This window comes from Leucopleurus acutus, assembly GCF_964270905.1.
Source record: "Leucopleurus acutus genome assembly, chromosome: 19".
Classification (NCBI taxonomy): Eukaryota; Metazoa; Chordata; class Mammalia; order Artiodactyla; family Delphinidae; genus Leucopleurus; species Leucopleurus acutus.
This window is the reverse complement of record NC_139161.1, coordinates 49,003,195-49,016,569: the sequence shown is the minus strand read 5'-3', so window position 1 is coordinate 49,016,569 and position 13,375 is coordinate 49,003,195. Positions and strand designations below refer to the sequence as shown.

Below are 13,375 nucleotides of genomic sequence, written 5' to 3'. Positions count from 1 at the left end.
GCCCGGCGGTGTCACTGTCACAGTCAGGGGAGGAGGCAAGGTCGCAGTCTGAGGCCCCCGCCTGGCCTCGGGCGGCGCTGCCGCGGCCTCGCCAACCGCCGGACCCCGCCCGGTGAGCCGCGCACCCGGGCGCAGCGGTGCCCACACTGGAGGCCGGGCGGCGGCGGGGGCGGCTCCATGCGGTACACGTGTGGCGACGCGATCGCGGGCCAGGTGAGCCGGCGCCATGGGGCAGGCGGGTTGCAAGGGGCTCTACCAGTCGCTCTTCGACTACAAGACCGAGAAGTACGTCATCGCCAAGAATAAGAAGGTGGGCCTGCTCTACCGGCTGCTGCAGGTCTCCATCCTGACCTACCTGGTGGTGTGAGTTCTCCGGGGCTCGGGGCTCGGGGAGGGGGAAGGGCCGGTCGGGGCCGCAGCTGTGGCCTCCGGGGGCTGGGAATTGGCCTGGGGGCGCCGGGGGTGCCCTGTGACTGGGCTCTGGGACCCTGCTCGGGTCCCAGAAGGCGGCCCTTCTTGTACCGTTGGGCTTAAGGGTGGGGGCTAAGGAGGGAGCCCTCAACTCCCCAGCGGCTCTTGAGGTGATGAGATGCGCCGGGGTTCCTGGGGCCCCCCCATTTGTGAGGCTTTCCGTGGGCAGTTCCTTTCTGGGGCTGGGGCCCAGAAAGGGCTGGGGCCGCCAGTGCTAGGGCTTTGGGAAGGGGGCGAGGCTGCAGGGGCTTGGGGCCGCCAGTGCTAGGGCTTTGGGAAGGGGGCGAGGCTGCAGGGGCTTGGGCTGCAGCTGTCATGGCAGCCCCCCTGGGCCCTAGCCCGGGCTGGCCCAGGCCGGCCCCCGGTGGTTTATTTATAGTCACTGAGCTCAGTGCCAGTCTCCCGGCAGGGGCAACTCAGGAGCCTGGCATGTCCCAGAACTCCTTTCTGGCTGGCTTGCCCCACCCGCGGCTGGCCTCTCTGGGGGTCCTGCCCTGAAACCCTCTACGCTCCCTGGCACCCAGCTCTCCTGTCTGCCCCCCTCCCCCGCCCTGCAGGAGCTGGCACCATCAGCTGAGGGGCAGCTCCTTGGGGTCAGCCAGGCACTGTTCAGAGGCCTCACCCCCAAGCAGGGAGCGGACAGGTGGAGAGGAAATGACACCAGACAACTGGGATGCGGATGTGCCTCTTTTATTCCTTCAGTTTAATGCTGTTGAGTCCCTCCTACTTCCTGACTTGGGGAGCAGTAGAGGCTCCTCCAGGGAGGGCAGCCCTGACCTCACCTCACTCCCACCCGGAGGCCGGGCTTCATCCCTGACATTCATCCCTAAGACACCTGGCTGCCCCCCACCTGAGGGCCTTCTGTCTTACTGCTCCTCAGCCAGGCTTCCCTTTCCTCCCCTATGTCGTTAGCGCCCACTCATCCTTCACACCTGGGGTTCTCGCATGCTCCTCCCCAGAATTCCCACAATGTAATTACGTGCGTATTCAGGGGATCATTTGCTTAACGTTCGTGCTGACTGCCCTTGTCAGCCTGGGGATGCCATGAGGGCGGGGCCTGCCTGGTATCCCCTAACTGCTTAGGGGACAGGTGTGAAACGAATGAGTGAATGAAGGGTTGTTGTTCCTTGAGTATTTGCTGAATGTTTCTGTCCAGGCCAGGCCCAGTGTGTCCCTACTAAAATGGCTGGTTGGCTCAAGGGTCACAACCCTCTCAGAGGTCCTTGGAGATGGGACAGCCTAGGGCCCCAGGACATGCCAGCTCTGCCCCCAGAGATGAGGGTGGAAGCATCCTGGTTGCTGCCTGGGAGAGGCAGGGCACCCCACAGCACTGCTGCAGGACCTCAGGAAGGCGGCTTCCTGCCCTCTTCTGGCTGCAGTTTTCCCAACTTTACCAAGGGGGGTTGACCTGGACAATCTCTAATTAACAGTAACCTCAGTAATAAGTTGATGTGTTATATTCATTGAGCTCCTCCTCTGTGCCTGGCACTCGCTGTGCTAAGCAATTTACGTGTGCCGTCTCATTAAAAAAATTTTTTTTTTGTATTTTGATGTAATTTATACTCACAGAAAAGTTTTAAGAGTAGTACAGTTTTTTAATGCCCTTCACCTAGATTCCTCAAATGTTAACATTTTACTACATTTGTGTTTTCCTTATCCCTTTCTCTTTCTATGTGTGTGTGTACATGTGCAATTTTTTTCTGTTGAGTAGGTTGCAGGCATGATGTCTCTCGATTCCTAAATTCTTCCATGGGTATTTCTTAAAAACAAGGAATCTCTTATTTAATGAAGTAAAAGCATGAAAATTCGGGAATTAACATAAAAATATTATCATCTAAGCAATAGACCTTTTGTAAATTGTCCCCAAAATTACCTTTATAGGAAAAGAAAATCCGAAATCATGCCTTGTGTTCAGTTGTCATGTCTCCTTTAATCTGGAATCACTCCTGAGTCTGTCTTTGTATCTTACGACACTGACATTTTTTGGAGAGTGCAGGACCTTTTAAAAACCATTTTTAAATTGAGGTAAAACTCACATAGCATGTAGTTCATCATTTTAACTAACCATGTTAAATTACACAATTCAGTGGGTTTTAGTACATTCACAATGTTGTACAACCATCACCACTATCTAATTCCAGGACGTTTCCATCACCCCCAAAAGAAACCTGTGTCTATTAACAGTCATTTGCAATTCTCCCCTACCACCATCCCTCCCTTGGTAACCACTAATCTACTTTTTGTCTCTATAGCCCATTCTGGACATTTCATATAAATCAAATCATTACAACATGTGGCCTTTTTTTGTCTGGCTTCTTTCACTTAGCATAATGTTTTCAAGATTTATACATACTGTAGCCTGTGTCAGTAAATTATTCCTTTAATTGCTGGATAATACCTCCTTGTATGGATACACCACATTTTGCTTATGCATTCATCTGTCAGACATTTGGATTGTTTCTACTTTTTTTTTTTTTTTTTTTTTTTTTTTTGGGGTACGCGGGCCTCCCACTGCTGTGGCCTCTCCCGTTGCAGAGCAACAGGCTCCAGACGCGCAGGCCCAGCGGCCATGGCTCACGGGTCCAGCCGCTCCGCGGTATGTGGGATCTTCCCGGACCGGGGCACGAACCCGTGCCCCCTGCATCGGCAGGCGGCCTCCCAACCACTGCGCCACCAGGGAAGCCCTGTTTCTACTTTTTGGCTATTAGGAATAATGCTGCTAAGAACATTCATGTGTAAGTTTTTGTGTGGATATATGATTTCAATTATCTTGGTTATATACTGAGGAGTGGAATTGCTGGGTCATATAGTAACCTTTTGAGCAACTACCCAACTGCTTTCCACAGCACCTACACCTTTTTACATTCCCACCAGCAAGTACCAATTTTTCTGCATCCTCACCAACACTTGTTATTTCCCATTTTTTGGATTACAGCTGTCTTATTGGGTGTGAAGTACTCTCTCACTGTGTTTTTTGATTTGCATTTCCTGACTAAAGATGTTGAGCATCTTTTCACGGGCTTATTGGCCATTTGTATGTCTTTCTTGGAGAAATATCTATTCAAATCCTTAGCCCATATTTAAATTGGATTACTTGTCTTTTTTATTGTTGAGTTGTAAGACTTCTTTGTATATTCTGGGTACTAGACCCTTATCAGTTATGTGACTCACAAATATCTTCTCCCATTCTCTGGGTTGTCTTTTCACTTTGTTGATAGTGTCTTTTTTTTTTTTTAATTTTATTCTTGGTGACTTTTGGAAGTTTGCCAATAGAACCTCCTCATAAGTAAACTCTGGAATTCACATGTACTCTTTTTGTTGTTGTTGTTGGGGGTAGGAGTTTATTGATTTATTTTTGCTATGTTGGGCCTTCGTTTCTGTGCAAGGGCATTCTCTAGTTGTGGCAAGCGGGGGCCACTCTTCATCGCGGTGCACGGACCTCTCACCGTCGCAGCCTCTTGTTGCGGAGCACAGGCTCCAGACGCGCAGGCTCAGTAGTTGTGGCTCACGGGCCTAGTTGCTCCGTGGCATGTGGGATCCTTCTAGACCAGGGCTCGAACCCGTGTCTCCTGCATTAGCAGGCAGATTCTCAACCACTGCGCCACCAGGGAAGCCCCAATAGTGTCCTTTGATGCACAAAGAAGTTCTTAATTTGGATCAAGTCCAACTTACCTATTTCTTCTTTTGTTGCTTGTGTTTTGGGTGTCAGAGTACAGGATTCTGCACTCTAATTTTGTAGAATCCCCCTCAGTTTGGGTCTGTCTGAGGTCTCCTCATGATAAGATCCAGGTTGTGCACCATGTCCTTTAACCATCCTCACCCCTCTGGAAGGAGGTGCACTTAGCCCTGTGTTGACCCCCCGAGTTCATTGGCTCACCCGGGGTCACATGGCAAGTGTGGGTTGAGCCGGTTTCATCCCAAGCTTGCCCAGCTGCAGGGCCTTGGCTCCTGAGAGCAGCAGCCTCTCGCTTCTGGGGTTGCTTGTCACCTCTGCTGCTTGCAGGACTGGCTTTCAGGCGGCAGAGGGAGTTGTGACTCCTGCCCAGGAGCTGGTGGGAAAGGTGGAGCCCCAAGCCCGACCCCTCCACACCCTGGGGGCCTGAGGAAACTTCCTGAGGGCAGCAATGAGGCTGACGCCCACCTGCTTGCCCCTCCCTGCAGTTGGGTGTTCCTGGTGAAGAAGTGTTACCAAGACACGGACACATCCCTGCAGAGCAGCATCATCACCAAAGTCAAGGGTGTGACCTTCACCAACACCTCAGAGCTTGGGGAGCGGCTCTGGGATGTTGCCGACTATGTCATCCCACCCCAGGTCTGAGCCCCACCCAGCACAAGGGCCCAGGCTGGCAGGGTCTGGATCCGGGTGGGTGACATGGGAAACTGCTTGGGGAGCCAGGGACCTCCATTCACAGTCTCCCTTGGCCTGGGATGGCTGCAGGGTTTGCAGATAGACTCTGCCCAGGTCCTTTACCCCATGCCAAACCCCAGCCCTCCCCAACTGTGCCTTACGGGGCTGCTCTGTTCCCATGAAACCCTGAGCCTGTTGAAACCAAATGGGACCCAGAGAACTTCCAGGTCAGTGTGAGTCAGGTGGCCTGGCACCGAGAGCCCTGCCCTTATATTGGCCACTGTCCCTGGGAGCAGTTCCCTGTGCTGGGGCCGGGCCACCTCTTCACTGCCCCTTCTCCTCTCTCCCCTCCTGTATCTCAGCTTGGACCCTGGGGGCTGAGGTCAGAATGGTTTGGGGTTGTGGGCATGGAAGAGACCCCTCTAAGCATACCTGCTCTGGGACTCCGAGGTCAGTGGGCTCGTGGGTGGGATCCACTGATTTGTGGCCCCAGTGTCTGCAACACTCATGCAGAGATCTCACCACCTGCCAGGCAGCCCCGGGAAGGGGGGACCCCAGATGGCAGGAGGGGGTTCCTCAACCTCCCTCTGGTTTCTCAGGGAGAGAATGTCTTCTTTGTAATCACCAACCTGGTCGTGACCCCCAACCAGCGGCAGGAAACCTGTGCCGAGGTGCGTCTTGGTGCAGAGAGCTGGGGAGGGGGTGGGAGAGCTGCCAGCAGTACTTGGGGTCCACCCCTCTCCTGAGGCAGGGGTGTCCACCCCCTCCGAGGGCCCTGGGGGATGTGTGCACCAGCGTGCATACCTGCATTATTCAGGGGAGAAGCAGGTTCTCAAGGGGTGAGCAGCCACAGGCAAGGGAGGAACCCCTGGCCTCACCCTGGGGTGGGACCTGGTTCTGAGAAGGGGTCCCTGCAAGCACCTGCCCCCCGCCAGGCACCCTTTCTCTCCTGGCAGAGTGAAAGCATTCCGGATGCCGTGTGCTATGAGGACAGCGACTGCCCTCCTGGGGAGCCTGTTGTGGCTGGAAATGGTGAGGCCTGGAGTAGACAGGGCTGGGGGCAGAAGGGGAGTTGGAACCAGGAGGTACCTGGCATTGTCCTTCTCCCACCCCTGCAGGAGTGAGGACTGGCCGCTGCCTGCGGGCGGGGAGCGAGCAAAAGGGCACCTGTGAGATCTTCGCCTGGTGCCCGGTGGAGACAAAGTCCAGGCCAGCGTGAGTGGCTGTAACCTCGGGACCCTGAGGAGTTACCCAGTCCTGGGCAGCGGGTCCCAGCCCAATGGTGGAGACGTGTCCTGGGGGAGAAGCCAGGGCACCCCACAAAGGCCCCAGGACCACCCCGACATGATCAAATTGACTGTCCTTTGCAAAGGCTCCAGGGCACCCAGGGAGCAGACAGGCTTCAGCCTCCGCACAGGCATGGAGGGGGCGGGGTAGGGCCTCCTGAGCAGACTGTCCTGCCTTGGTTTTCAGGAAGCCACTCCTGGGCGAAGCTGAAGACTTCACTGTTTACATAAAGAACTTCATTCGTTTCCCCAAATTCAACTTCTCCAAGTACGTGGGCCCATGTGTATGGGACGCTGTGTGGAATGCCCCACTGGGTGATGGGGGGGCACCCTTTCCCGTGCGGTGGCGGCAGGGCTGTGTCCTCTCGTACTGGAGGATGTTGGGGGTGGAAAGCAGTCAGGATCTGAGGGGCTTTAGCCAAGGGCTCAGTGTGGGTCACACCCGGTTTCTGGCCTGGGAACAGCGAGTCTCACCTTCCTTTCACTGGCTCTTCATGGCCTCCACCCAGGACAAATGTGCTGGACACCACAGACAGAGCTTTCCTGAAGTCCTGTAAATTTGGCCCCAAGGACCCCTACTGCCCCATCTTCCGACTTGGGTCTGTGGTCAGCTGGACGGGGAGCAGCTTCCAGGAGATAGCTGTGCAGGTGGGTGGTGGGGCTGGCCAGCTCTGGGCTTGAGCTCTGCAGTGAGGAGGGGGTGTGGAGGAGGACCCACGCGATGGGGTGGCCCTACAGTCACCTGCCCATGGACTGTCTCAGAATTAGCTGTGCTGCACACTTGCACCTGCGTCTGGCTCTGAGTCCAGGGGCATCAGCTGAAACCGAGCCGGGAGCCCCACTGGCACCCTGGCTGTGGTGTGAGGTGCCAGTCCTGCAGTAGGTGCTTGCTTGGGTCATTCCCTTCTCCCTGGAGCGTGAAGCAGGAGGATATGGGCTGTCCGCGACGCACTTTTCTCAGTCACCCCAGAGGTGTGAACCCTGGGCCTTCTTCCCTCCCGGAAGGATGCTCCAGTGGGGCCAACCCCCTGCCTGAGCTCTCCACGAAGAGCTGGTCTGTGACTTGTATCTCCAGAAAGTTCTGTGCACTGATTCTTGTCTCTTTTGCATCAAGGGTGGTGTGATAGGAATTCAGATTGAATGGGACTGTGATCTTGATAGAGCTCCCTCTGAATGTTACCCTCGCTATTATTTTAACCGTCTGGACAACAGATTTTCAGAAAACTCTCTTTCTTCTGGGTACAACTTCAGGTAACTGGGGCTAAGTCTGCCACCTTATGACCCTCTCCACGTTTCGTGTCCTTGCCTGGGTGCCAGCGCTTCAACACCCCTTCCTGGGGGTGGGTGTCAGAGCGGGAGGTGCAGGGAGGCTGCCAGGGGCCCTCTGGGAGAGAAGCATCGGCCATGGCTCTGGACTTGCCCTGAAGCTGAGGCCTGGGTCAGGCCCATCAGTGCCTTGGTGGTCCGGGTTGGCCCAGTGGTCGTGGGAAAGCCCTTGCCTCTTGGGGAGCGTCTGACAAGAACTTCAAAGATCTGAACGAACCTTTTATGTCACGTCAGCAAGGGGGTCTCCAACCTTTCCTGGGCCTGCTGAATGCCAGGGTCCTGGGGTGGGGGGGTTATAAATCTCCAAGGTAGTGGAGCCTGTGTTGCCAAACAGGGAAGACCCAGGTAGGCCGAGGGCTCCCCGAGCTGTGTCTCCCCCAGGTTTGCCAAGTATTACCGAGACGCAGCTGGGGTGGAGCTCCGCACGCTGTTTAAAGCCTACGGGATCCGCTTTGATGTGATGGTGAACGGCAAGGTGTGTGGGTGAGGCTCCCCTTCTGAAGCTGGGCAGGTCCTGGGAGGGTGGGGCATGCTGGGGGAGTCCCGGGGGATCCCGCTGTCCTGCTGCCTTCCTCACCCCACCTTGTCTTTCTGTGCTCCAGGCAGGGAAGTTCAACATCATCCCCACAGTCATCAACGTGGGCTCAGGGGTGGCGCTCATGGGTGTGGTGAGTACCTCTCCCCCACCCTCTTTACCCTCCGAGCACCCACAGGGGCGGGCAGCAGGGACACTGCCCCACAGGAGTTGTCCCAGTGCTCCGGAAAGAACCAGAACTGGGGAGGTCAGTGCGGATGGGGGTGAAGAGGGCTCTCTAGGACTTCACACCCCTCCAGCAGCCCCCAGGTGGCCGTGACTACCTGGGTTTCTCTTTCCAGAGCCAGAGAGGCTTCTGCCTGTGGCTCTGCAGCTGGGGTGGGGGTGGGGTTCTCTGGGATCCTGCGCAGCCTTGTCTCCACTTCTGCTAAAAAGAGGCAGGATCCGACTATACACAGGGCTTCTCAGCCGCGGCCCTGTTGACACGTAGGGCCAGATCACTTTTTTTGTGGGGTGACTGTGTGCATTGTAGAGTGTCTGACAGCATCCTCGGCCTCTACCCACCAGACGCCAGCGGCACCTTCCCCCACAGTTGTGACGGCCAATAATGTCTCCAGACGTCGCCAAACTGCCCCCCGGTTGTGAATCACGGGGCTAAAAAGATGAGAGGCAGGGAAGTCGGGCTGTAGTCCAGGTCTGTCCCTTCAGTTGGGCAGAGGGGCCACCGGAGAGGAAGTAACAGCTGGAGGGCAGGGAAAGGCTTCCTCTGGATCTTTCATGCCCCTTTGTTTTTCTGGAAGTTTTTTAAAGACAAGGCAGTCATCAGAGTGGCTCACACCCGTACCAGCAAGCCACTTGCCAAGGTTTCTGGCAGCCTTGTCCCTGGTTCCTCTGCCCAGGAGGTCACAGCAGCCCCATGGGGGCTTCCAGGAGGACCTAGGACTGACTTCTTATTGAGACCAGGAACACCATGTCCTGTAGCAGGACTCAAAAGAGGCCATGCTCCTGAGAGGTGGTCAGTGGATGAAAGTGGGCCCCAAGGGCCTCCTCTTAACTGCAGCAACATTGTTGGGGAGCCCTGCACGTTTACATAGGTAACTTCCCGAGACAGGGGCCACCTTCAGACATCACTTTCTTATGATGGGGGTAAATCAGAACACAGGCATCTGGGGACACACTTGTGAAATGAAGGTAAGGGGGAAAAGTGGTAGAGGGTGGGGGGTGGGAGGAGTGTTCTCTGTGGAACAAGGAATTGATAACCTTTTTAGCATCTGGGGGGGTGGGGTATGGCGGAGAAGGTTGTGCAATGCCCAGGGTCAGAGGACCTGCTTCACCTGTGGTCCTCCATCAACCCTCTCCCACCCCCCACCCCCGCCCCCTCGTCTCTGTGCAGTGGGTGGAGTCGCCCTCTGGTGGAGGAGACTGGTATTTGCGCCATCCACTCTGGTCTGAAGAGCTTGTGTTCAGGTGTCAGTGGGTCGGTCCGCTGGGTTGGCTCAGCCCTCCTCATCTTTCCTTGACCGCTGCTGTGGTGTCCTTGTTGTTCAGATACCCTCCAGTCCCTCTCTCACTGCCTACTAGAGGGATCTTCCCGCAATGCCACAATTCTGTTCCTGGCCCTGTTCCCAGGCATGACGATCCTGTTCCTCTGCAGTGCCCTTCCTGAGCGTTTTTTCCTTTTTCCTTATATAAAATCCTATTCAGCCTCAAGACTCAGCCCAGATGTTCCTCCCCAGGCTGAGTAGCGTCCCATCTTCTCTCTGCTGCCCCTGCTCCTGTCCCCATCATGGGACATTGTCACTGTCATAATTTATATGCCCGCCTCCTGCACCAGAGGGGGAGTTCCCAGAGGGTCTCACTGGCTTACTCTTGGCCACACCCCAGGGCAGTGCTCAGCAGACACTGGCTGAAGGCGTGATCCGATGGAATCAGGGTAGTGCGGGGTGCTCACCCTGAGGGGTCAGACAGACCACAGGCTAACTCGGGCTCTACCATGGAGCAGCTTTGTGGCCCTGGACAAAGATGCCTCTTTCTGAGCGCAGCCCCCCTCAGGGGTTGCTGCAGGATCAAATGGGATGTAGTTGGTGTCAAGTGGCTGGGTGCTCTCTGGAAGTCTAGGATCCTGAGTCAGGGACCCCAACTCTTTTGCAGGGGTCTTTCTTCTGCGACTTGGTACTCATCTACTTCATCAAAAAGAGCCACTTTTACCGAGACAAGAAATATGAGGAAGCGAGGTCAGTTATGCTTCCTCCCAGCGGCCCTAGGGGAGCCCACTAGGTCAGCCTTTCCCCCTCCCGGGCTCAGAACTCTTACCCTGGTTTTATGTCGGCGTTTGGCGGGTAGAGGCAGGGCTGAATACGGGGAGCTCCCTTGGAAGGGCTGGGTAAGGCGGAATGTTCTGAGTACCCGCTCTACAAAACTGGATTCTACTTCAGAGCAGCTGGCAGAAGACAAGACCACCCAGGCCATGGGCAGGAGACCTCGTTTCCAGGCCTGGCCCTGCCACTGTCTCCCCAGGTGACTTTGGACCAGTCCCAGGCCACCTTGGGCCTCAGTTTCTTTCTCTGTGAGATGAGAGTGTTGGTTTACATACAGTGCCTTCCAGCACCTACAATTTTAGGATTCTTGGACTTGGTGGTCCTGGTGAGCTGGGGTTGAGGGAAGCTGGAGTGGTAAGGGAAGGAAAAAAAACCCGGATTTCCCCCCCTCACTCTGGGGGCCTAGGGGTGTGTGTGTGTGTGTGTGTGTGTGTGTGTGTGTGTGTGTGTGTGTGTGTGTGTGTGTGTGTGTGTGTGTGTGTGTGTGTGTGTGTGTGTGTGTGTGTGTGTGTGTGTGTGTGTGTGTGTGTGTGTGTGTGTGTGTGTGTGTTCGTTCGTGTGATGCACTGGGCGCTGCTCCCTCACTCCCACCCCAACCTGGGAAGGGGCGGAGGGCCAGCCTGCATCATCTGCCTGGACTGAACCCCAGCCCTGGTTCTCGGGCTAAGCCCTGAGCCCTGACTCCACCTGCCACCCCTGCTGAGCTGCTGGGGGAAGAGGGGCGCCCCCTGCAGGGCAAGTGGCTCACCAGTCCCAGGGAGGAGGTGGGACCCACAGGCCAGGGTTAATGGGTCATGTCCTGCCCAGGGACCTAGAGGTCCTCGCCCGAATGGCAGAGTCCTCGCAGCAGAGCGTGGCCCCGGACGCGGCGGGGCTGGCGGACCAGCCAGAGGTGCAGGATGGAGGTCGCGCCCAGGAGAATGGCTGTGTGTGCCGGCAGCTCCTCCAGCCTGCCAGGTGAGGGGCTGCCCAGCCGAGGGCCAGGAACGAGGCCCGCAGAGACAGCCCAGCTGGCTACTGTGCTCCCTGCTCTGGGTGACCTGGCCCGAAGGCAGCATGCCAGGGACGCAGCAGAGCCCATCCAAGCTGGACTCTGGGGGGGAGGGGTGCTGGTGGTGCTTTAGCCCCTCCACGATGCCTGTTACCCTCCAGTACCCCTGAGCGACCACAAACCTGTCTGCTTGCTATGCTGTGCCCACGTTAAGACAGTACTATCATTTACTCAGGCTTACTCTGCTGGGCACTGCTCTGAGTTCTTTGTACATGTGAACTCTTTTCAGCAACCTAATGAGGTGGACATTAATATTTCCTGTTCTAATGAGGAAACCGAGGCTCAGAGAGGTCAAGTAACTTGTTCAAGTCACACAGCTAATAAATGGCAGAGCTGGGATTTGAACCTGGGCAGTGGGTTCCTAGAATCCAGTTCTCCATCAGGTTGTTTTGCCTTACCGGCCCTTCATCCCTCCACGCCTCATCAGATGCCTCCCCCTAAGCTCCTCTTTGATGTGGAAATTCTGGAGCTGCCCTAGCCTGAGGACAGTGGTGGCTGTGCTGACAGGTGACCTGCAGGCTGCCCTTCCCTGAGCACTGCCCAGAAGCCCCGGGCAGCCTGGCGCTTTCTGTAGACCTGACCACAGCCTGGCGTGGGAGGGAGCTCTGGGCTGAGTCAGGAGGCAGCCCTCAGGCCTGCTCTGCTTCCCTGCCTCGCTATGTGCCCCTGAGCAAGTGCCTGGCCCTTTCTGGGCCTGTTTTCCCTTTTGTTCCGGGGGTGCTGGACACAGGGGAACCTCCAGCTCAGTGAGTAGGGTTCCCTGACTCTCCTCTCGTGAACTACGTCAGAGGCGTTCACTGACCTGGGGCTGGCTGCCCTCTGCTTCGAGCTTCCATTCTCTGCTGACTCAGCGATTGGCAGCCTCCAGTGGGGAGCTGGGCCTGGGCAGGGAAAGAGGGAGCAGTGAGCCAGGATGGAGAGGGAAGGCAAAGGATGGAGAGGAGTGAGGAAAGAACGATGGAGAGGCTGGGAGATCTGCTGGGGTAGGCCTGTGCCAGCAGCCCCCCACGTGTTCCCTGTCACTTCCTGGGTGCTCACCGGAGCTCCTTTGCCTACAAGAGGAAAGAGCGGTTGCCCTGCTGGTCTTGGCCAACCTCGCCTGTTGCTGTGGGGCCGCAGCGGCTGCTCATTGCTGGGCCAGCTCCAGAGGCCATGGCCTGAGCACCTCCCCGTGCCTGGGCTGCGGCCAGGGAGCCCTCAGACTGCTGCTGTGAACGCTCACTGCCTACCGCGCTGCCAGCCAGAGGCTTCTGCAGGCGGAGCCTGCCTTTAGGGAGGCCGTCCCTGCCTGCAGGGCTCCCAAGCGTCCTCTGTGCCCTGTGTGCCCCCACCCGCCCACACACAGGTCTGGCCACCAGGGGAATGGAAAGGTGAATGTGGAGCAGCTGCAGAACCTGCAGACCGTGGAGGCATAGCCAGAGCTGTTGGCTGACAGCAGATTTGGTGAAGATTTGAGGGCAGAACTGCCCACAGCTCTGAACTGGGAAGAGTCATCGTCATCCACATGGGACGGGGCTTCCAGGCACAGCCCTCTCTCCTGCGCTTTGGGATCCTGCTACAAGCTTTTTGTTGTGTGTGCGCGGAGGGGAGCCTCCCAGTGGCCACAGTGGCTCATGCAGAAGAGGCCCTGGGGAGGGGAAGGGTGGACGGCAGGCCAGGGGCCTAGAGTGTTTTCATTTTTCCTGAGAACTTAGTAGGGCATTCAGTTATTCATTCACACAACAAACACTGATGCCTGCTGCGGGCTGGGCCCTGTCCAAAAGATGCTTGAATGAGACACTGATCTGGCCCCCAGGGAGGGGGGCATGCGTGTAATTCCCTTCAGAGCCGACAGACATGACAGCTGGGCCCAGGACTCTGGCCTTCCTCCAGCCTCTAGCTGAGACCTGCACAAATCCCTAGAGCGAATGATGGCTCCTCAGAGAAGGACCTTGGCCAACACCCAAGGGGACATGTGGCCTTGCCCCCAGGGGTGAAATATAAAGGTGGCCAAGGAGGCAACTGGGAAAGGACTGGACCTGTGAGGAGGCAGCTGGCCAT

General features: G+C 56.6%; 1 protein-coding gene across 1 annotated transcript; it reads left to right on the top strand.

Moving 5' to 3' along the window:
• Positions 1-226: 226 nt before the first annotated feature.
• P2RX5 (purinergic receptor P2X 5) lies at positions 227-12,901 on the top strand (the record flags this gene model as incomplete). The annotated part of the gene is made up of 11 exons (XM_082861358.1): positions 227-363; positions 4,633-4,783; positions 5,419-5,490; positions 5,776-5,851; positions 5,938-6,034; positions 6,293-6,373; positions 6,615-6,753; positions 7,220-7,356; positions 7,813-7,906; positions 10,118-10,200; positions 12,681-12,901. 11 exons carry the CDS (start codon positions 227-229, stop codon positions 12,748-12,750), a joined length of 1,137 nt encoding a protein of 378 aa, XP_082717484.1. The 3' UTR covers positions 12,751-12,901.
• Positions 12,902-13,375: the final 474 nt, after the last annotated feature.